At 54.9% G+C, this 23,844-nt stretch overlaps 1 protein-coding gene across 1 annotated transcript in view; it reads left to right on the top strand.

Moving 5' to 3' along the window:
• LOC111149138 (sortilin related VPS10 domain containing receptor 2) overlaps positions 1-23,844 on the top strand; it is a 461,286-nt gene that overhangs the window by 407,851 nt on the left and 29,591 nt on the right. Inside the window, 5 exon segments of the mRNA XM_022506082.1 lie at positions 2,070-2,159; positions 10,340-10,519; positions 14,405-14,551; positions 18,772-18,874; positions 22,713-22,789. Coding sequence (XP_022361790.1) covers positions 2,070-2,159; positions 10,340-10,519; positions 14,405-14,551; positions 18,772-18,874; positions 22,713-22,789 — 597 coding nt within the window.

Below are 23,844 nucleotides of genomic sequence, written 5' to 3' on the forward strand. Positions count from 1 at the left end.
TGGGAAGAGTCATCATTCTGCCTCTGAGCCTTGCTGTGCTGACCTATCAAATGGGCCTGACTGGTCCTAGCCGCCCAGAGGCCCGGATGGACGCCAGCTGCGTTCCCGACCAGGGAGAGGCCCTGCGGGGTCTGGCAGAGGACCTGCCGCTCAGGGAAGCAGTGCCACGGGTCAGCCTTCTAGGCCTGCTCCTGCTGGTCAGTGGCCCAGTAGGAGGTGGGCGGTTCTCGAGAGGCGAGTGCCATGCAGGCCGGCTCCCCAATGAAGGGCGTTGCTGTGTTCAGCGCCACCCGCTCCCCAGGCACAGGTCATATTTGCATCTCAGGGATGGCGTTGTTTCTGCTCGTCCCCGCTCTAACCTCAGGCCTGAACCGCAAGCCCCCTCGGCCTGTGGCCTGCCCAGCCCAAGGCTGGCTCTTTGGGAAAGGTTTGCTGGCCTCCTTCTTCCTGCGCCACCGGCTGCCTTCACCCCCAGCTCCTGGCAGGAATGGGCCCGGCCGGCCCTGGCTGGCTGAGCATCCCCCCAGGACTCCCCAGAGAACGTGATCTTGTCGAGGATGAGTCTGGGAGGGCTGCCGACCCTTCTGCACAATCCGAGGACCTCAGCTGCCGGCGAGTGGGGCTCTGAGAAGGGGCACTGACTTCCTCAGCCACCCTCTCCGCTGTCCTCCCTAACCTGCTAAGCAGGTCTTTCTCTGGGCTGCGTGGCTCTTCCTTCTGAGGAAGCAGCGTGCCCCCTCCTCCAGGAAGTCCGCCTGGCCTCTCCCACCCCAGGGTACTCTCTCTGAGCTCCAGGACCCCTGTGCTTCCCCCATCCTGTCACCGCCTGCTCAGGGAACCCCGAAGGCCAGACCACCACAGACCTCACAGCCCCTGCCCTTGGGATGGAAATGCCTAGAGAAACCTGGTCAGCCTTGTAATCACGATGCTTTGCACACCGTGGGCCTGTGGTAGTTCGCTGATTTGTAGTAACAAAAGTTCCTACTGGGGCCTCGTGCCCCGGTGCTAATCCCTACAACTGCCCCATCGCTTTGCCTCTGTTCTTGTCCTCCCCACTTACAAGGAGGGAACTGAGACTCTGAAAATTCTCCCAAGGCCATGTGGCTCTGGTCGTGGCACTGGAACCTGAGCCCAGGCCATGATGCGTGATGGCCCAGGCTCTTAAGCATGGCACTGCGTTGCTGCACACATATGTGTGTACACACACGTACACGCACACACATGTATGCACACACGTACATGTGTGTGTGCACGCATGACTCGGGCTCACACACTTGTGCATAGAGTCCATCTCCATGTGCCTGCACACAGCAGACACACTTGTGCGAGGTTATGTGTTCACACTCACACACGTGTGGTCCCCACACCCACACACATGCACACACACGGTGAGATGCAGAGGTCACCCATCATCTTCCTGCTGGGCGGCCGCCCTCTCCCAGCCCATATGCTGCCCTCACCCCTCTCCTCCCACTCTCTTCTCCTCGCCCTGTTCAAGAGAGAGCCACAGTGATCACCATCGGTGATCACGCACAGGAGACAAGCAACTCATCTCTGTGCTCGATATTCTCTTTACAACAGAAGCGATCGCAGTTTGTGGGGCTGGTTGTCAGAGTCCAGAGGAATGGCACTCAGGACAGTGCTGCGATGTGGACCATCTCAGCACAAGTCACCCCTCATTTTGATTCTCATGCCTCGTAGCTTGATGGTTGTTTTTGTGGCTTGAGCTTAACTTTGGCCTGTCTCTTCCTCCACTGCGTACTCTCTCCAAGATAATTTCTGGGGAGGAGAACTTCCCCATCTTATTCTATAACATGGATATAGGGAAATGGGTGCCAAGAGAGCATGGGGACAGAGGTTGGTTCTAACAGAGAAATGTAGAAGGGGAGGGGTGTTTGGCATGGGGCTTTGAAGGGTGAGTAGGAGTTTGTCCATTTTGGGCAGAGCAGGTCTAATCAAAGTAAAAGGGCATTCTCACCAGCTGAAATACAATTTCTAGTTTTTCATTCATGAAGACCTGGCTTGAATGGAACCTAGCTTCCTAAAAAGGTGTTTTTCTTTCCTGTTAGGCAACTTCAACCAACCGGACCAAATACTACATCTCTTATCGTCGCAGTGAATTTGTCCTGATGAAGCTGCCGAAGTACGCACTGCCAAAGGTACGAGTTGTTTCCCCGTCCCACCTGACCCCATGGCCAGGGCCCAAGCCTGCACTGACTCATGCCTGGCTCCATCTGGTCATCAGGCCTTGGCTGTACTCTCCCCTCAGCCCAGTCAGCCTCTACCCCAAACCCCGGCACATGTGATGTTTCAAATGTCTCTTATGAGGGCCTCTTCAGGCTGGTCCAGCCCTTAGTTTCTATCTTGCACCCCGTCCCCCTCCTTCCTGAAGCTCAGGGTGCTGGTGAGCCCCTGTATCCATCTCCTGCTTTTATCTAGAGTTCGCAAGTGTGAGGCAGTTCTTGTTTTGTTCACCTCTGCATTCCAGCTGCCCCAATTTGGCGATGGTGCCTAGTAGGTGCTCAGTTAATGTTATTTCTTTCCCCTTTGCTGGGCAGGCAGAGAAGGGGGTCTGGGGGTTGCCCAGACCCTGCCTCAGGCCTGCCTCGGGACCAAACTCCACAGTGCCCTCCCTGCTGATGTTGTTCCCAGGTCCCAAAGGAGGTGATGGACGTTCAGAGAGGCTGAGTAACCTGTCTGGGGTCACACAGCTAGTAAGGAACCAAAGTTGGTCTGAGACCAGCCTCATACCACATCTCCCACCAGAGGACCTTGGATGGCCCACTTCCCAGACCTCCATCCTATGTGCTTATGATTGAGAAGCACAGATGGGAGCAGCCCTTCCTCCTCCACATATTTATTGAGCATCAAATATAAGCTGGGAAGCATGCTAGTGTCTAAGGCTAATAGCTGTCGATCATATACCCCGGTTCCTGCCCTTGGGGGGTTTCTAGCAAGGAAGCAGGCAGAAAACCAAGTGGACAGAGAAACATATGACATGAGCTCAGGTTGTACTTTGCCTGGTGAGGGATAGAGGGGCAGAGGCGAAGGCTAATGGGATGGGGGGACGTCCCCCAGGGAGCATTTCCTCTGAAGTCGGAAGGTTATAGGAAAGCTGTGCAGGTGGAGGTCTGGGCTTGTGCAAAGGGCCTGGGGCAGGAAGGAGCCTGGCTGTAAAGCAGAGGGTGGGGGTGGAGAGAGGAAATCTTTGCTCTGGGCCCTGCAAGGCCAGGGGCCGTGCGCTATTGTAAAAGCCCACCACACCTGCCCCTGTGCTGGGCTGCACCAGGCATGGGCACACCTCTCCTGAGCCAGGAACAAGGAGAGTACTTGTGGGTTTTCTTTAAAAATTTAAGAAAACTTTGTAAAAATTCTTAAGAAAAGGAAAGGGGTGGTTGCTGGGGGGAAAGGGGCCAGGAGAGTGGGGTGGGGTTATGGACATTGGGGAGGGTATGTGCTATGGTGAGTGCTATAAAGTGTGTAAACCTGGCAATTCACAGACCTGTACCCCTGGGGATAAAAATACATTATATGTTTATAAAAAAATAAAATAATTTAATTAAAAAATAAATAAATAAAAAGAAAAGGAAATGGGATAGAATGGGAAGGGAAGGAAAGAAAGAAAGAAAGAGAGAGAAGGAAGGAAGGAAAGAAAAGAAAGGAAGGAAGGAAAGAAGGAAGGAAAGGAAGGAAGGAAGAAAGAGGCAGGGAGGCAGAGAAAGAAAGGAAGATAGGATGGGAAGGAAAGAAGGAAGGAAGGAAGGAAAGAAAGCAAGAGGGAGGGAGAGAAAGAAAGGAAGGGAAGGAAAGATGGAAGGGAAGGAAGGAAAGAAAAGAAGGAAAGGGAAAGAAAGAAGGAAAGAAAAAAGGGAAAGAAAGGAAAGGAAGGAAGGAAGGAAAGAAAGAAGGAAAGAAAGAGGAAAAGAAGGAAAGAAAGTTGCAGAGATTAACTCCAGCCTGGGCTGAGCCAGGAAATAGAAAGCTAATGGTTCCAAGGAGGGCAAATGCATGGGTGTTCCTGGGGTTGAAGAGCCCTTTCAGCTTGTGAGGCTTTTCTCCCCCATCCCACCACCATCCCGGGGTTGGGGGGCCACAGCATCAGAAGCACCTGTGTCCTGGGCCCTCTGTCCTGGAGTTGGGGATGGGGGCCCCTGGCACTGGGGCAGCTGGACCAGCAGCCAGGCCATTTCTGAAGGAATTCTGAGGAGCCGACAGCCACAAGTCGTAACCTCTGTGGCCTCGAGTGCTGGCCTCAGAGTCCTTGCCTGCGGAGGGGCTGAGGTGGGAGTGTGTGTTTCTCCAAGTCACCCGTGGGGTTTGCAGAAAGCACCCTGTGTGTGTCCCACTGCGGCCCCTCAGTGGTCGTGCCACCTGCCAGCTTCCTTTGTCTCCAGGTCTGGGGACCACGGGGGTCATCGAAAGGAATCTTGAGGCTCTGATGGAAGACACAGCCTTTGCATCATCGGTGGGTGGCAAGAGTGAGACTCCTACAAGTCCCCATATCATCAGTTTCAAGGGAAGACCAGGCACCCATTCAGATCGTGGTGATCACATGGGCCCTAAGTGCGCTCGCCTGGGGCCAAGCCCGGGACCCATGACAGGCAGCGGGGGATGATGGCTGAGCTGGGCTGTTCTTGGAAGCTCTCCCCAGCCCCAGAGACCACGTTTCATCTTGCTGAGCACTTTGCCCAGCCACACAGCCCATCTGCTTCCTCTCCCCCAAATTCAGGGGAGCAGCCAGACCACAGGGTTTCCCGCCAACAACCTGTAGAATTGGATAGTTTAATTTCCTAATCAGATTTTGTTGTTCTTTGGTAAATTTAAATATCTGTATAGCTTGGCACTATAAGAAAGGTGGGGACCTTGCTACTGGCCAAGTTAGAACAGACTGGTGTCAACAGATCTTTGCCAGATTCCGTGTTGGGTCGGTTCTTCCAACATTCCTTCTGCTTCAAAAGGCATGTTTGGTACCATTCTACTGTTGTAATTTACCTGTCTGCAGAAACTGGAAAAGGTGGACAGGTTTTACTATATTTGCCAGCATCCTTTGCTTGAATTACTTACTTGTAATGATTTTTTTTAAATGTCATCTTCCTTAACAGAGAAAAAAAAATAGGCAAAGTCTGTAAACAGACAAGGGGGAAAAATCCAGAGAACCCTTGATTATATGAAATCATTCATAAGCATGGAGTACATGCAAGTTTACTTTAAAGTAAGATACTCCTTTATTTGTAATAACCTTTCTACACTAAAATGAAACCCGTAAAACATAAGAAGGAAGGAGGAGGGGGTGCCTGGGTAGCTCAGTTGGTTGAATCTTGGCATTGGCTTGGGTCGGGGTCTCACGGGTCATAAGATTGAGCCCTGTGTTGGGCTCTCCACTCAGCAGGGGGTATGCCTGGGAGACTCTCTCCCTCTGCCCCTCCTCATGTGCATGCTCTCTCTCTCTCTCTCTCTCTCCCAAATAAATTAATCTTAAAAAAAAAAAAAAAAGTAACGAAGAAGAAAAGGACAGCACAGATGGTGGTAGAATGCCAGGCTCCCAACTTCTCACTTAGGCAACAGTGGCCGCTGCAGGATCTGTCCAAATCACCTGTTTTAGAACTCTGGAGTCTATTCAGGGACTTGCAGTATCCAGGGGAATGTTTGGGCAGTAAATCAAAGTTAATTTCCACAATTTCAGCTCTTCGCATGATAGCAGGAGCCCATGCCCCAACCTCAGCCTTGTGGCAGGCAGCTGTGCTCATGGGCGCAGAGCAGCATGCACACTACTTACAGGAGCCAGGGTGGCTGTGGGGACCTTGTTCTCTGAATACCGGGGGTCTGCATTGGGGGTTGATGGCTTATTCTGGTCATGGAAGTGTAGATATCATGGTGGAAACAGCCATTGTTACCACCCGCACCAGCCAAAGCAGCTTCCAAGGGATTTAAAGGACCAGACCCTGTTTCTACTCCCCAGCCCCTTGGACATTTAGGGACCACAACATTCAAAAGCAACAAGTCATATGTTGGAATTTAGCAAAGTCACCGTGCATGCCCAGGGAAAAGCTCAGGCTCAAGTAACTTTCTACCTCCGCCTGATCTCTGATACAGAAACAAAAAACCAACACAACCTGGGGAAGGGAGAGAACATGATTTCCAGAGTTACCACATTATCAATTTACAGTGTCCAGTTTTCAACAACAAATTATAAGGCATAAAAAGAAAATATGATCCAATCACAGGAGAAAAGGCAACAGAAACTGTCCCTGAGAAGACCAGATGGCGAATCTACCAGACAAAGACTTTAATATGACTGTCCTACAGATGCTCAGAAAGCTAAACAAAACCATGAGGCAAGTCAAGATAACCAAGTACAAGTGACCAAAATAGAAATAACGAAGAAATAGATTGGACACATAAAAAAGAACCAAAAATAAATTCTGTAGCTAAAACGAGCAATGATCAAAAGCAAAATTGACTAGGTGGATTGAAAAGTAGGCTTGAGCAGAAGGAAGGACTCTGAGAACTTGAAGGTGGGACCATTGACATTAAGGAGTCTGAGTGACAGAAAGCGAAATGGATTGAGGAAAATGAGCCCCCTCTGAGGGGCCAGTGGGACATCAGCAAGTAAACCAACACATACATTGTGGGCATCCCAGAAAGAGAGGAGACAGATGGTGGCAGGGGATTGTCTAAAGAAGCAATGGGGATGGGGGAGGCGGTGCTCCTAGGTGGCTCAGTTGGTTAGGCATACGACTCTTGATTTTGGTTTTAGTCATGATCTCATGGGTCATAGGATCCAGCCCCGTGTCAGGCTCCACACCCAGCACAGAGTCTACTTGAGTTTACCTCTACCCTTCCTCTCATTTCCCTGCCCTCCCTGAAAATAAATAAAATATATTTTTTAAAGGAGCAATGGCCCAAATTCCCCCAAATTAATGAAAGACATGAATATAAATATCTTTAAAAAGCCTGATGAACTCCAAGGAGTGAAACACAATGCATTCCACACCAAGATGCATTGTAATTAGACCACTGAAAGATGAGGAAAGAATCTTGAAAGCAGCAAGAGAGAAGCAGCTTGTCATGTATGAGGGTCCTCAAAGAGGTAAGCTGCAGATTATTTATTGGAAACCTCAGAGGCAGAAGGTGGTGATTTGCTGTATGCACGGATGGAAGTGGTGGTCTCTCCTATGTGGTGGGCATGGACAGAAGTGGAGGTCACTGACATCTGGTGGGCATGGATGCAAGTGGAGATCTCTGACATCTGGCAGGCACAGATGGAAGTGGAGGTCTCTGACATCTGGCTGGCATGGATGGAAGTGGAGTCTCTAACATTTGGTGGGCATGGACAGAAGTGAAGTTCTCTCCCATCTGGTGCACATGGATGGAAATGGCGGTCTCTCCCATGTGCAGACATGGATGGAAGTGGAGGTCTCTGACATCTGGCGGGCACGGACGGATGTGGAGTCTGTAACATTTGGTGGACACGGACAGAAGTGAAGTTCTCTCCCATCTGGTGCACACGGATGGAAGTGGAGGTCTCTGACATCTGGTGGGCATGGATGAAAGTGGAGTCTTTGATATCTGGCGGGCACAGATGGAAGTGGAGGTCCCTGACATCTGGCGGGCATGGACGGAAGTGGAGTCTCTGACATTTGGCGGGCACGGACGTATGTGGAGTCACCATCAGAGACTTCCCAGAGCCCCTCCCCCCTTTAAAGACAAGGCTTTGTCTCATCTTCCCTTTTGCTTGCAAGTCCACATGGTGACTACAGGTCTAACCATTATCTTGGACAAGGGCCATGCCATGGGGTGGTGGAATGATGAGCCAGAAGAAGCCTCTGTTCCCGGTAACTTTGTAGCGGTTCCATACCAGACTGTCCACCTCTGGGCATCTCTTACATGTGGGGGGAAGGCGCTATTGTGTTTGAACCACTTTTCTTTTCTCCAGTTTCTGTTACTAACAACCAAACGTGATTCTACCTGATGACACGTATCAGCAACGTTGGTGTTTCCATCCACGCATCTCTCCAGGCCATCCAGACACATATGTATGTATTTATATATACAGATGCACATCATGAATCCACAAATACACAAACGAACATCTGTTTCGTGTCCTTTGTTTAAAATTGGAGTCAACAAACATCTTTGGCTTCTGACTTTCCCTTTCAGAGATCGAATTCCATAAATTCAAATGTAAGCCACCACCGCATGTATATATGTCTTCTCTATTATCCATTATTGTTATTCTCTAATCAGCAAAGATTTTTAAAAAACCATTCTTGCGATTGGCAGGAAGTGCGGTGGGCCCCCTCCAGCCGTGTTGGCGAGGCAGGAATGAATAGAAACTCTCAGGACGGTCATTTAACAATGTAAGCAGAGCTTTAAACGTGCTCGTACTCTCCCACGCAGCAATTTCCTTTAAAATTTATGTCTGGGACGTGATCAGAGAGGCAGAGACGTCTGTCTAGAAACGTTCATAACTGTTTTGTTTTTTGGTTTTTTTTTTTTTTTTTTGAACATCGTGTTGGAGACGCTAAAGGCTCAGCAGTGGGGAAATCATTCAAAGACACAAGCACAACCGGGAGATGGAATAGCATACACTATTAAAAATGGTGTTTGTGCATAATTGTAATGAGAGAGGGACATGTTCCTCATATCACGTGAGAGAACAGGTGGCAGACTGTCCATGAACAGCACACATGAGTCACACATGGCAGAAAGCCCCAAGGTAGACGTTTATTAAGTGTTGGAATTCATGCCGTGACAGTAAGTGCTGGTGGCGTGCTAGGTGTGGGCGCTGTCTGAGCTGGAAACCCAGCCTGTGCCCCTGGAGCACTGTCCCCTGCTGAGGCAGCAGGATGGCCAAACCCCGGTGGGCATGGTGCAGCCTGCCCTGTGGCCAAGAGCGGAGAAACGGGAGGGGAGGGGGTAGAGAAGGATAGCAATCAGCTTGCTTTTGTGCCAGGTGCCACGGGACCTGGCTGGGGCTCCCCACCACTCTCCTCTCTCCTGTCATGGGTGGGGACGGCCAAGCCCTGTGGCCCTGACCTCCACAGTGTTCCTGGTGACAAACTTCTTGGTTGCAGTCATTTCTGTGTGTTGGATTTAAGTCCGTAGACAGAGGGCGCCAGCTCGTGCTGCCAGGGGTCCTCCCTGAGTGGGAAGGGCCTGGTTGGGGCTTCACACCACTAAGTCCTTCTTCTGCAAAGCCCCTGCTTTTGGTGGCACAGCATGGTGGCTGGGCAGGGGGTGGGGGGGGGCACGGCCATCAGCACAGGGTCCCACCCAGGCAGCCAGTCCTTCCCTCTACTGGAGGCCATGCCCCACTGGACAGAATAGAGACTCGGTGCGTTGTTAGAGAACCGAGCCTGCCTGTCCACGCCTGCCCTAATACCAGATGTGAAGACGCAGACAGAGGATTCCCCCCAAAGGGCCGCAGCCCTGCACTGGGCAGGGCCGGAGGGGAGCGCCTCTCCTCTGTAGGTGCTGGCTGGCGGGACCAGCCTCAGTGCCTCAGTGCCTGTCTCGCAGCTGCCCTGCCAGCCCAGCGATTGGAGTTTCAGGGTGATAGAAGGGGAGTCACAGACGCTGGAGGAAACGCTTGTTACGGCTTTAAAATTGGTCTGTTCCCGGGGCTCCCATGCAGCACCAGGCGCTGGCTGGGAGAGAGAAGGCAAACGGAGCAAGGGCGGCCCTGGGTTCCTTTTTCTTCCTTTTTATGTCACTGGGTTTTGTTCTGCTTCTGACTGTAAATCTGGAACCGAGCCTCGAGCCTAGAGAGGACATGCATGACTTAATCCGGTTCCCCACCACGCCCAGGTATGTTCCCAAGGGCAGAGCCCACCTGTGGCTCCCCGCGGAGCCCTGGTGCCTGGTACAGTACCTGGCACACAGTAGGTGCCTAGTGAATGTGTGCTGAGTGAATGTACCAGCAGAGGACTCGCCTGATCCCCAGGGGGTGCAGTGGGGGAGACCCATCCCCTGCCTCCCAGGGGTGACCGCTGAGGGTGCATGGAGGAAGAAGTCCTCTGCACAGGCAGGACAGACAGGCAGACAGCCTGACGTGGGGCTGGGAGGATGAGCTCTCAGGGTGCCTGCTCCGTGCCCGGGCCCTCCCTCCCCCAGCCCAATACGGAGGGCTGAAACGTCACCCCCATGCTGCAGGGGGGGAAACGGGAGGTCAGGGGACCTGCCCTGGGTCACAAAGCTGAGGCAGAAGCAGGGTGAAAATTGAGGTCAACCTGATTCCTAGAAAACCAGGACTAATCCCCCAGACCCAAGCTCTGCCCTGCCCCCTCGAGCTCAGCCTCCCGCCCCTGACGCTGCGCTCTCCCCGCCGTGTCCGCAGGACCTGCAGGTCATCAGCACGGACGAGAGCCAGGTGTTCGTGGCGGTGCAGGAGTGGTACCAGACGGACACCTACAACCTGTACCAGTCGGACCCACGTGGCGTGCACTATGCGCTGGTCCTGGAGGACGTGCGCAGCTCCCGGCAGGCGGAGGACAGCGTGGTCATCGACATCCTCGAGGTGGGGCCCAGGGACTGATGTGGGGGCCCCAGCAGGTGTTGGGTGTGGGGCTGGGCCTCACCCTGTCCTCGCTCCCTCCTCTCACCTTCCCTCCTCCCCTGTCCAGCCCCATCCCTCATGTGCTGTCTCTGCGAACGTTTCCAGAAAGCACACCTATCTGAGGCTTTGTGGGCAAGAGAGACTTTGTCTCCTTGATGACTGTGCAATTCAGTCCTGGAGTGGAGTTTCTCCGTGATACAGATCTACCATGGAGAAGAGTCTTTGGGGAACGTCTTTGGGGAGTACTGTTTTGGTGATCTGGGGATCCGCATTCGTGGTCCTCGTCCTGGACACGAGCACAGGCTCTGAGGCATGAAAACGGGCATGGTACAGTTTGGCCTGAGGGACAGAGGCGACAACTCTGAGCATCCCTGCCTCTCCACCTCTCCCCCTACACTCCTCCCTGCCTCGGTTGTCTCCCACGGAAGCTCGAGCTTGCTCTTGGTGGATGCAGGTCTCCTGGCTCCCAGGAGCACCATCTCACTCTGTACTTGGATTCCACGGATATCCATGACCCTGGGGCCCCACCTGCACCGGGCTCTTGTAGTCACCTCCTCTGTCCTGGTCCACACGAGGGCCAGGGAGGGGATGCTTGGCCCATTTCCGGGTCAGGAGCCTAAAGCTCAGAAAAGGTAAGCCACCTGCCTGGATAGACCCAGGAAACCAAGCAAGGAAACCAGAACCAGCCCAGGCCTGTCCCCACCGAGCTTGGTTCCAGACTCTTAGCCAGCCCTCCCCAGCTCTGTCCTTCACCTTTACGCTCTCCCCTCAGGCCTTGCCTTCAGGGATCCCCCGCCTGTGGGAACCTCAGCAAGTGCCCTGATCACAGTGGGTGCTGGGGTGTCTGTGGGTGCATGGGTGAGAGCGGAGCCTGGGGCAGACAGCGAGGCTCATCAGCATAGGAGGCAGCCTCCCGGAGAGACCCAGGACTCTAGGCTTCGCCTCCAAGCTGTTCACAAGCAGCAGGGAACCATTTTCCCCAAAAAAGTAATGAATATTACCATTTGTTTACAACGAGAGCTGATAGTCAGGGTTCACTTCTCTGCTGGAGGACCCAGGGGACACAGTGAACGGTAATCGCCCAGCCCAGGGTGGGAGTCAGGCAGTGCTTCCTGGAGGAGGGGGCGCAGACCGAGTCAAGGCGGAGCAGGAATTAGCCAGCTGGGGAACCAGGGAACATCTGTGGACAAAGACCACGAAGGAAGAGGACACGAGGAACCAGAAGCCACGTGCCAAGGGGACACCTGCTGCCCACCCACTGGGTATGCTCCCAGGAGACATCTCTTCTCTGAAATCCAGCTCACAGGGGTCATGGGTGGTGGTTACAAGCACAACTCTGGAGATACACTGCTTGTGTTCAAGTCCCAGTTCTGGTATGTGTTTGCTGTGTGACCTTGGGCAGGTGACTTAACGTCTCTGTGCTCCAGTTTCCCCATTGAGAAATGAGGATGGCAGTAGTGCTTTCCCCAAGACTTCCATGCAGTTTCAAGGACATAGTTCTCCTCAAACATGGAGACCAGCTTCTGGTGCGAGTCAGTGCTTGGCCTGCGCCCCGCGGCTTTCCCAGTCCCTGGGGATTTGAGCTACTGTACGGGAAGGACCTGGCCCAGAATCCGGCTTGTGAGGTCCTGCACACGAACCAGTTATTGTCAGGGTAAACGTTCTTCCTATGTGTGTGTCTGGAAAGAAACACTTTGTCCCAGCCGTCCCAGGCCGATACTGCCCAGGAGGCATGGGCTGTCTGGCGTCCTAAGTTGACATCTCAGTGCGGTGCTCCCTGGGTTCACGGCAGGATGGCGGCCCTTTTTGGGTGCTCTGTGCTGGAACTCAGGTTAGGAAGGGAGTTCAGGGGACCCCACTCTTGCACCTGCCCGTGAAGAGCCCCGGCCACAGTTGTGGAGGCAGCCATTGTCAGGGGCTGAATGGGGCCCTACAGATACATGGCCGTGCCCTGGAACCAGTGACCATGACCATATCTGGAATAAGGATCTTCGCAGTTGTCATTAAGTGAAGGACCTTGGGATGAGACCACGCTGGATGGCCCCGCTGGGCCCCAGATCCAATGACAAGCATTCTTCGGGGTCAGAGGAGGAGACGCAGGCACAGGGAGGCGGCCACGTGAAGACGGGGGAAGGGGAGGAGAGGTTGGAGAGACACGGACAGAAGCCCAGGGTGCGTGGAGCCGCCAGAAGCTAGAAGAGACAAGGGAGTGTCTTCCCCGGGGCCCTTGGAGTAACTCCTCCATTTTGGCCTTCTGGCCTCCAGAGGGTGAGAGAAGAGGTTCTGGTTAGTCCCCCAGTTTGTGACACTCTGCCTCAGCAGCCGCGGCCGTGAATACCGCCCCGGACAGGGCCTGTGGTGAGCATGTTGCTTTTGGGAGCTGGTCATCCTGTGTGGGAGAAAGGGCTGTGGTCCTCCACGCCCCGGGCTGTCCCCACGGGGGGACCTGCCCCAGCTTCCTGGGCAGACACCCTTCCCACCCACAGCTCTGTCCTGCATAGACGCACATGATCCGGGGCGATTAGGGTTGAAGGGGCCCGCTGTAACCAAGAGGGGCCCCGGAACGGGGGCAGACAAGGAGGATCAGAGAGACCCGTGTGATCGTGGATGACAGGCCAGAAAGATGCTGCCCGACCTGCTTCGGGGTCTCCAAAAGCTGGGGAAGGCCAGGACCTGATTCTCGATTCTCATCATCTCATCATCTCATCGATTCTCATCTGGAGCCTCCAGGTCAAGCTAGCCCTGTGACCCGGGGGACACCCATGCTAGACTTCTGACCTCCAGAACCATAACCGTATTACTCCATTACGGCAGCTGCCGGAGGTGTGTCCTCCACTTGTCCGTCTTTCCGTCCATCACCTGTGTTCTCCCCACGTGGGGGGCTTGTGGTGGGCCTGTGTGCTGGGCACGGGGGAGCACTGGCCCCAGGCGCCGGGGGAGCTCCTGGATGGCCTGCCACAGAGAAGGCACTGGAGAACTGTGCATCGTGACCTTGACGTAAGCAGATCCCTCAGCCTCAGACCCCGGGTAAATTCTTTGGCTCGCCAAGGCTCCATTTTCTCAGGCTCTCCTTGAAAAGCAGTGACGTGATGCCCACGCAGAAGACCCAGCCGCAGGGACACGGGACGCCACACGGATGGGTCTCGGTGGTTGTGGGCCTAAGGCCCCCATGTGTGCACAAGGAACTTGCAGGAAGAGGCCGCCTCTTTGGGATCAGGAGGCTGACCGACAGGCATTTGCTGATCTATGACCTTTCTTACCGGCCATTCCGTAGCCGACTGTTGGCTGTCTTTGGGTCACTGCACTGGCGCTCAGGAAACCCTGACAAGGTGAACCCAAGCCCCTGGCCAGGATGGGGAGTGAGGGGGGTAAGCACCCACCTCGTGTCCTCACTACTTGGCATTTCCGTGCAGGGGGCTGAGCTGAGCGAGTCTGGAGGGGAGCCCACAGCAACGGCCTAGGCCCTGTGGGTCCCATGGAGAGAGGCAGGGGCTTGGGGGCTGTGGAGCCAGAGCTCTGGGGTGTAGACAGGGTGACTGTGACACACAGGCGTGGCAGGACCAGGGCTGTGCTCCTTGTCTGACGGCCAGCGTCTGGGTCTGGGAGGACAGTGCTGTGTCATGAGAGCACCCAGGCTTCGGGGGTCACGGTATGGGCTTCCCTGAGCCCCACTCACCTCCCGTGTGTACAGTGTACACAGACAGCCTCAGCTCTGGGACTCTTGCCGGCGTGACACATGGCCCCATGGGCAGGGCTCGGAGCAAGCGGCTGGCCCGTGGTGGGAGCTCCGTGGTCAGAGGGCTCCAGACCTGTGTGTGTGTGACACTTCTTATCCTGCTGTCCCAGGTCCGAGGGGTGAAAGGGGTCTTCCTGGCCAACCAAAAGACCAATGGGAAGGTGGTGACACTTATAACCTACAACAAGGGCCGCGACTGGGATCGCCTGAGGCCCCCAAGCATGGACATGAATGGAAAACCCACCAACTGCGAGCCCGTAAGTGCCTCTCCCATCCCACGCCTTCCCTGGGGCAGCTCGGGTAGGGCCATCTGGAAGGGCTGTGTGAGAGCTGGGGGCTGCAGACATCTCCCAGCACGGCAGAGGCTCCTGTGAAAACCCCTGCTTTACAGAAGGGTCTCCTGGGGCTCAGAGAGGGAAAGCGTGTCAGTCAGCACGGACACAACGTTGCTGCGTAACTGACTGACAATCCCAGGTCTGGGTTGGGTTCCTCACCAATGTGGGGGTTGGCCAGTGTCAGAGGGGGTCTGCTCCCTATATCTGGCCTCTTCTTCATCCTTCTGGGGCCAGCCCTGGCTCCCTCTCGTGGTGATGGCAGAGGGCCAAGAGGGCGAGCACAAGCGGACAAGCAAGCGGCAAGCCTCTGTTACACCTGCTGAATCCACGGTCCTGCAGGGAGGACCAGGAAGTGCACTCTGCCTGTGTGTGTGTGCGCATGTGTGCCTGTGTGTGGGGGCAGGGGAAAGGACTGAGATAAGCCGCCAACCCGGGCCACAGCCCAAATGCTCTGAGCTCCAGGCAGGTCCTACTATCCCCATGGGACCTCTCATAGGAACACCGGTAGAGGCAACCCCAGTACATTTACTGCCCTGGGGAGCTTGGCCCCTGGGAGGTGTGGATGGCAGGCAGGCCTGTGTCTGTGAGGACGGCAAGAGGGAGCACCAAGAACCCTGGCTTGAGGCAGGCTGCTCACGGACCCGCCTCTCCTTGCTCCACAGGGAGCTCACCACCAGTACCAGCACCTGGCCTTCCCCCACAGGGGACCACTCTGAGTGGGGTCCAGTGTTAGAGCTGCATAGAGCAATCAGGCAGGGGAGCACTCATCCCTTCCCATTTGGACTGCCCTCCTTCCCATGCTGTCTTGTAGCCTGGAATGCCTTTTCCTTTTTCCTTCATCCAGCAGACTCCTATTGATGCCTGAAAACCTTGCCTAGATAGCCCCTCCCCTGAAAAACCTACGCTGGGCATACTTGCTTCTCTTTTTTCCACTGACCTTGACTATAAGTTCCTTTGCAAGTAGGGACCATGCTCTGGGGATGCCTGAGCCCAACCATGTCTCTGTCTCCACAGAAAGAACAGTGTCTGTTTTATAGGGATATTCATTCAACAAAGCTATATGGGTAGCTACTGTGTGTGAGGCTCTGCTCTGGGTGTTGGGAATACATTAGCACGCCCAACCCTGCCCTCCCGGGATCCTGCCTGGATCTCTCTGCAGGGCCTCTGGATATGGTAGGCCCCCAGCCCACCGGCCACGGTGTGGACACAATCCAGACAGAATCCGTGCCTTCCTCCTACTCGGGGACACTGACACCCGAGAGCCCCAGGGCACTCCTGCCCCAGCCTGGCAGGGACCGCCCTCGCTCCGTGAGCCCAGGCCTGGGCTGCCCCTTACCCCCCACCCTGGGACCTGTGCCCAGCCTTGGCATGAGCCCCTCCCGCTGAGACCCGGAGGGGTGGCGGCCGGGGTAGGGGGAGGTGGGGAGTCGCACCTGTCAGCCTGTGGGAAGAAGTACTTACCTCCCACTTGTATAAAGTCTACAGAGAACAGGAGTGCTATGAAGGGCTCAATTCCGTATCGTCCTCAGCCAAGTTAAGCCATATTAATCTGTCAAAGCAAGTTTTTTTTGCTAAGAATAGATTCTTGTCTGCAATTATGCAGCTCAGCGAGGAGATAACGTTCCTGAGATCCATGTCCTCGCTTTAAAATAACACAAGTGGGAGCCGGCTGGTGGGGCGTGCGGTGCCATCAGCTTGTGGAGAGCCCGGAGACCTCCAGGCAAGAGAGGATGGGGTCTAGGCCCGGCCACTTGCCTGGGTTTCTTGTCTGTGTCCTCCACGCGTCCTCTGCAGGAACGGAGGGTTCGCTTCTCCGATAAGAGGTTCCCGTTTACTACAGAACATGGAAATGTATAAACAGGGAGAGAAGGTGCGGGCGTCCCTGGGTCACCCGGAAATAACCGTAATCGGGTAGATTCCTGACCACCCTTCAGCTTCTGTGTGCTGGAAGGGTCATCGCAGGGACCCTGACACACATGTGATGTGTCTTCCATCTTCCTCTGAACTCTGGGCCAGCGGTACCTTCCCGGGCCACAGCCTGGCTCTCCACGGGGGCAGATGTCCTCCCGGGCACGGGGCCTCATGACATGGATGAGTGTCAGGACCGGATCTGTTTCAGGGGCATGAATCCTCTTTGGAAGTGGTTTGAGTCTGTTGACATCTTAATTCAGAATGAAAACCCATTCGCTCTGCAGCCGTTCTCAGACGCGGGCTGTCAGGAAGGGGCCAAGAAGGGGGCGCTGGGGGCATTGTGGGCCTCTCTTGTGTGCCCTGCCTCACACCCCCCCCGCCAACAAGCCCGGCAGGGACCCGGGCCCACCCCTCTCAGGACAGAACTTTCAGCTGTGACACCAGCCTCCCCTGGGGGCTCCCACTTTGGCCCCTCTCTGACAGCCCTCACCTGACTGCAGGGGGCCTCAGTGCCCTGGGCTCAGCCCCCCTCGTTCTGCCTCACCCTGCCTGCCCCCTCCCGGTCCTCCAGCGGCTCAGATCCTAAGGCCTGTGTCGAGCTACCAGACGCTAGCAGGCCACCCCAGCAGCCCCAGGACTGGCTGGAAAACACTTGGCCAGCAGGCCCTCTGTGGCTCCAAAGGGGATCCCAGCTCTGCCCGCACCTACCAGTGTCCTACAGGCCACAACTGACCATATGGGATCCTGAGGAGGTTCTACCTCTGGCCCAAACAAGTGCCTGGGGCTGGACAGCCCCCCAGCAGGCGGGGAGGGGGAGGGGCCAGGATCTACAAGACAGGCCACTCCGCTGTGCTCTGCTCGCTATGCACACAGGGATACCAAGCACATAGCCCCTAAGGGGACATGGAAAACTGGTGGCAGTCCCAAGAGGACAGCCCAGGAGCTCAGGCTGCTCCAGGCCCCACCTGGCCCACCAGGAAGCCAGGGCAGCAAGACAGGGCTGGGCCACCCCCCTTTTCTGCCTCGTTCCTGGCGAGGCTCCTTTATCTTTAGCCAGCTGTGCCCACAGAGGTCACAGGTATCGGGGTACCCGTGCACGGGAGCCGGCTGTGCCCACAGGTCATGGGTGCCCCATCGCCTGGGAGCTGGCCCTGCCCACAGAGGTCATAGGAATCTCCCTGCCTGTTAGTATTTGAGTGGGGAGGGGAAGAGAACTGAATGGTCTCACCACAGATACTCATCAATCTGCTCTTCGGTCGTAAGAAGTCAGGAGAAAACCCAAACAAAGTCGTACCCCACAGGTTTGTGGAGAGAGTTTGTCCTGGTGGATCCAAGTGCTCCTGGACTGGGCACAGGGCTCCCCTCCGCGGATTCAGTGACTCTAAGCTCCCCTGCAGCAGGGGCTCCCCTATCCCACACCCACCCACCCCATAACCCCCACCCATGTCCCCCAACTACACCCTCCCACCCACCCACCCACCCCCCAACCCTACGACCCCTACCCATGTTCCCCACTCTACATCCCTGAACCCCATGCCCAGCCACCTCCTGACCCCCCACGCCCCACCCCTAGCTGGCACTAGTCTGCTTCTCGTCTTCACAGAGACTGGACTGGGCCCTGGGGCCACCACCTGATGCCATCAGTTCTGGGTCTATGTCCAGTTTATTAAATAGTTTTGCTTTTCCCTTGGCACCATCTAAAATGTGCTCTGTCCATGGGCCAGGAGACCATATCATGAAACACAGAAGGAAGGCCAGAGGCATCTGTCAGATGGACATCAGCAGATGGCAGAACGTGGTCCTGACTGCGGGGTGTGCAGGGTTGCCTCTGAGCCCTCGGCGGTGTGTGCAGTGGGCGCCTCTGCCTTCCAGTTGCCACGAGGAGATCAAGGCCCAGAGGTGCCCCTAGAATCAGCAGCATCTCCGAGTTAAAAGCTGGCTCTCTGGGTGCTCGGTGCCATGGTGTTTCTCAACTGGAGAATGTCCATACATGTTGGGCATGCTCTCCCGTGCTGGGGAAACCCTCCCTCAGAGAAGCCTGGCTGGCTTCATCCACAACTGGTCCCCCTGGGCCCAATGGTCTCCACTCTGCGGTCAACTCCAGAGCCTCCATCCCCTCCTCCGATGGGCTCCTGGCCCTGCCTTCCCACCCAAAATGCCTCAGTCCTACCTTTTCTACACGTCTCCCACCTGAGTGCTGACCTTGGCCCCCTTTCTCCCTACCCCTGCAGCCAGACTGCCACCTCCACCTGCACCTGCGATGGGCAGACAACCCCTACGTGTCGGGCACCGTGCACACCAAAGACACTGCTCCGGGCCTCATCATGGGTGCAGGTAGGTGCTACCATCAATGCCTTCGGGAAGCTCTGTCCTCAAGGAGAAAACTGGATGGTCATGGGCCTGGGACCTTGCTGTGTCGACTGGGGGGGTAGGGGTGCAACATCTCCAGGGAGCTCAACAATCATGGTACACTCCGAGGGATGAATATATGGCCCACAGTGGGCACGTGATACATGTTGCTGTGTGGGAAGTTGGATGGAAGTTGGAGGGATGGGTGGATGGTTGGACATACGGATGGATGTATGGATGTATGGAGTTTGGATGGATGGATGGATGGATGGATGGATGGGTGGATGGATGGGTGGATGGGTGGATGTATGTATGTATGTATGTATGGATGGATGGATGGATAGATGGTTGGATGGACGGATGGTGGGATGGATGGATGGATAGGTGGGATGGATGGGTGGATGGATGGTTGGATGGTTGGATGGATGGGTGGATGGATAGTTATTTCGACAAAGAATGATGGGCAGGGATGAACAGTGGAGGACAGGTGAAGGGATGGGCAGAAAGAGTGGACAGTTGGATGACCAGGTGGAGGGATGGATCACACAATGGTGAATGGGTCAAATGAGGGATGGATGGATGGGAGAATGATTTGAGTCATGGCTGACATGTATTGATTCCTGAAGAAGGTTCTAGTTTAGTCAAGGAGAGAGACACATACAGCTAGCATGAGGAAAAAATAAATCAAAGCAAAGTCGTGCCTGTGGCTGTCATCGTGGGTAAACTAGAGCCTCTGTATGTGTGCACAGATAGGACATGAGCTAAAATTATGTTTGACTTCAGAGAATCTTTCAAAATTAAAAGCATGTGTTTTCAAAACAAATTGCTAGTCAGTGGCTGGTATCTTTCTTTCCTTGTTGTGTTCAAGGTTAAGGGCTGTCCTGCACCCAGCCCTAAGACAGTCCCCACCTGCTCCCTCTGCTTAGATGTGGGTAGGAGCACTCGTGCCACTGATGGGATGGAAGGGAGGACAAGACGTTGTTGTGACCGGGCCTTTCCTCCGTCCAGGCACTGAGCTCCTAATCACTGCACCAACCCTGAGAGCTTTGCCCCTCTCTTTACAGGAGAGCAGGTGGGAGCTGGGGGAGAGGGATTCCCTGCCCCACCTGCAAGGTGTCACTCAGGAAGCCCGAAATCCAACCCAGGCTCCCAGGGGAGGGGACACCCTAGGGCGCTCCTGCCTCTCAGCCCCTCAAAGTCACTATCCCGATGGTCTGAATGCCCAGATTCTTGACTAAAATGGCAAATGCACAGTTTTAAATGTTTCTGTCACCCAAAGTCCTTACAAACCCAGAATGAGCTTCCTGGCTGTCCAAGCAAGCCTCACGGATCTGGAGGGGGTCACTCGCCACGCTCAGTCTCATGGAGACTGTGGAGCCCAGCCGAACTGCTGGGCCCTACAGAGAGGAGGCAAGCCCAAGGCAGCCTCCCCGCTTCTCCTTTAGTCACATCCTTGCCCCACACCTGGGGCTCAGTTTCCCCATCTGTAAAATAAGGGCACCGCCTCCGTGTTGCTCAGGCCCTTCTGCTCTGACAGCCTGGGGACACATTCTGTGGATTTCCCTTTATTTTCCCCCAGTGCCTGTTGGGTGACTGGCAGCCTGACAGCTCTGGTAGACGGAGCAAGGAAAACAGATAGCGTCCCTTAGAAGACAGACATCTGCACCACAAAATCACAGGAGCTCGCCTGCTGAGTCTTGTTGACACCGCGACATTCGCCGCGCAGCTCCGTGTGCCATGTGTGCATCCCGGCGTGTCTGCTGGCATCTGCCGTGCTGCGGAGATAAAGGGCAGCCCTCCTTCCTTCCCACCCCCGTCATTCCATTCATTCATTCATTCAACTTGCTCCTTTCACTCATTCACGGCCATCTCTCAGCACCGTAGGTTTGCCAGGCAGGGAGAGGGTACCTGGTTCAGCACCCGCCTCTCCACCCCCACCTCTGCTGTGAGCCTTCCCACCTCCATGCCATTAACCCAGCCATTCCCTCCATCTGGCACACCCTTTCCTTCTCTCTTGGCCAGCACATATTTGTCTCTCCAGGCACAACTTGGAGGTCACTCCCTGCGGGAGTTTCCTCTTGATGGCCTCCCTTCCTGGGCCCATTAGCTGTCCCCTGTCTGCTGTCACAATTCCATGGGCTTCCAGATATCCTGGCTCTGTGTGCAATTGCATGGCATACTTCTTTCCCAGCTGGATTGAGAGCTCTCTAGGAGCTGGGGCTATGGCTTATTCAGTTCAGACCCCCTGTGGCTCAGCACAGGGTCTGGGTAGAGAGCAGGTGCTCAGCAAATGGTGTTGAACAAATGCAGGCATGGGCAAGTGGGTGGGATTGATGAAGAAAAGAAGTGTGGGGATGGAGGGATGACGGGTGGGTGGATGGATGGGTAAACTAATGAAGGATAAATTGGTGGATGATGGATGAAGAATGTATTGATGGATGATTGATGGATGGATAATGGATGGATGGGTAGATGGATGGATAGATGATGGATGGATGGATAGATGGGTGAATGGATAGATGATGGATAATGGATGGATGGATGGATAGATGATGGATGGATGGATGGATATATGATGGATGGATGGATGGATGATGGATGGATGGATAAATGGATGGATGGATGGATGGATGGATGGATGGATGGATGGATGCTGACTGGATGGATGGATGGTTGGATGGGTGGATGGATGATGGATGGATGGATGATGAATGGATGGAAGGGTGGATGGGCAGATGATGGATAGATAGATGGGTGGGGGGTGGGTGGATAATGGATGGATAATGGATAGATGGATGGTTAGATAATGGATGAATTGATGGATGAATGATTGGATGGATGGACACGTTGGTGGTTGGTTGGACTTCAGCTAATATGACAGGCACAGAAACTGTCACTCTGCTTAGAACTCATATTCACTCATCTCTTTGAGGACAATCCATCTCATTTGGAACCTTCCAAAGCATACAAACTCAACTCTGGATAAGATGCTCCTGAGAGTACCCCATAAACAATGCAGCAAATGGCCAGTGATGTACAGGTCATGCAGGACAGAGGCCTCTGGGGCTCTAGGCTAGGATCCAAAAGGGCTTCAGTGTCCTTATTTGTAGGCTGGGATTGGCTTAGACACTGAGTTGGGCATCTTCCCACTCTGGTACCACCCCAGGATTTGAGTCTGAGTCTAGAGAGTGGCCTAGAGGGTGGTGACCCATCAGCCAGCCTAGTACTGGGCTTAAGTGAACTATGGATAGATGGTTTGGTGCCCACCTCACATTCCTCCAAATATCACTGAACATATTTAATGAGTAATTCCTTGGTGCTTAGCCTGCCTCTCACCTGTACGTCTCATGCTGCCCTGGACTTCTGGTCTTCCTCGCCCCGCCGCCCCAGGGAGCTGGCTCCAAATGCAAATCCAGCTGTGTCCTGACCCAGTGTGAAGGCTGTCAGGGGCCGCCATGACCCCACACCAGCCCACCTGGAGCATGTCCTCTTCACCACTCCCCAGTCGGCCCTCCACAGTTGTTTTTGAACCCCTCACTCCCCGTGGACCTCTGAAGCACAGCCCAGCCCGACATTGGCTTTCCTTGCAATGGTAATCCTTCCTTGCACAGAATGGGATGCAGGCCCCAAGCCCAGTGGTTCCACAGGCTAGTCAGCATACGAAGAATGCAGGGAGGGCATGTGCATGGGCAGCTTGGGTGTGAGAAATGTAGACCTAGCACACACTCGACTCTCACGTGGGCCTTTGTCTGGGCACAGACCTCAGTGAGGCCAAGAGTGGGCTGGTCCTAACGGCAACCCTGTCCCTGTTCTTCCGGACCAGGTAACATGGGCTCCCAGCTGGTGGAATATAAAGAAGAAATGTACATCACGTCGGACTGTGGCCATACCTGGAGGCAGGTAAGGAGGCCGGGGACCTGGCGCCCGCCACACACGCTTTCTGCCGAGAACCTCTGCTAATGCATCCGATCTGTGGTTTCCCTGCCCCCCCTGCCCCAGACGTGTCCCAAGACATGAGTCTTCAGCCTGCAGCCAGCCTGCCCAGCTGGACAGGGAGCTCCTCATAACAGGTGTTCATGTCTGCTGCATAAGCCCCTGCTGGGGAGTTAGGGATCTGACACGCATCTTCGATCGCTCAGACCCGTTTCCATCAGGCTCTAAGCAATGGGAGTAAATGCCGGGCCCGGGGGGTCCTGGCACATGCCACATGGGGCCTTGGAGGCTGGGGCTGAGCTCTCCTGGGAGCCTAGAGGCGAGGAAGCAGGGGCCAGTGGTGCTCCCCAGGTTCCCATCAGGGGCAGCTCTTGGGGGAGAGCAGAGATGTGGAAGAGAAGGAGAATCTGGGGGAGAGGCCGGCTCCGGGGCCCTTGCTGAGTCTGGGTTGGGGGGCCTGAGAGGCATCTGGGGGGGTGATTTGAGGTCACAGCAGGGCCTGAGAAGAGCAACAAAGCAGGGAAGCTGCTAGCTACGAAGGTACCCTGTTTACCTGTAGCCTGGGTGTAAGGCCCTGACATTTTTAATAATATGCAAGAAACAAGGAATTCTGAAAAGCACAAAAGACTTACTGTGCTAGAATGTTTCTATTTCACGAAAGCCCGTGAAAGATGCCTAAACTTCCTGAAAGGTCACCATCCATCCATTTATTAAAGAAACGTGCCCCCTGTTAGATGGAGGAGGCCAGTTGAAACAGACAAGGTGTCTGAATATTTGAGAAAACGAGGGGAAGGTCTTCACAGTGGCCCCTATTGTTCTGCCATTTGCTGACATTCCATGCTCTGGGAGTGTGGGGATTGGTTGCGGCAGAGCAGGGGGCCTGGCCTCCGTGGGTGGGGGCAGGGGTGCCGGAGCCCGGGGAGAGGAGAGGTGCTCGGTGGGTTTTGGAGCTGGGGCGGGGGGGAGGGGTGGCAGAGGATGGGCTGGGACAGTCACCCAAGGCAGGACAGCGTATTGGGCAC

Source organism: Enhydra lutris, unplaced genomic scaffold (assembly GCF_002288905.1).
Source record: "Enhydra lutris kenyoni isolate GAN:26980312 unplaced genomic scaffold, ASM228890v2 scaffoldscaffold21, whole genome shotgun sequence".
NCBI classification, from domain to species: Eukaryota; Metazoa; Chordata; class Mammalia; order Carnivora; family Mustelidae; genus Enhydra; species Enhydra lutris.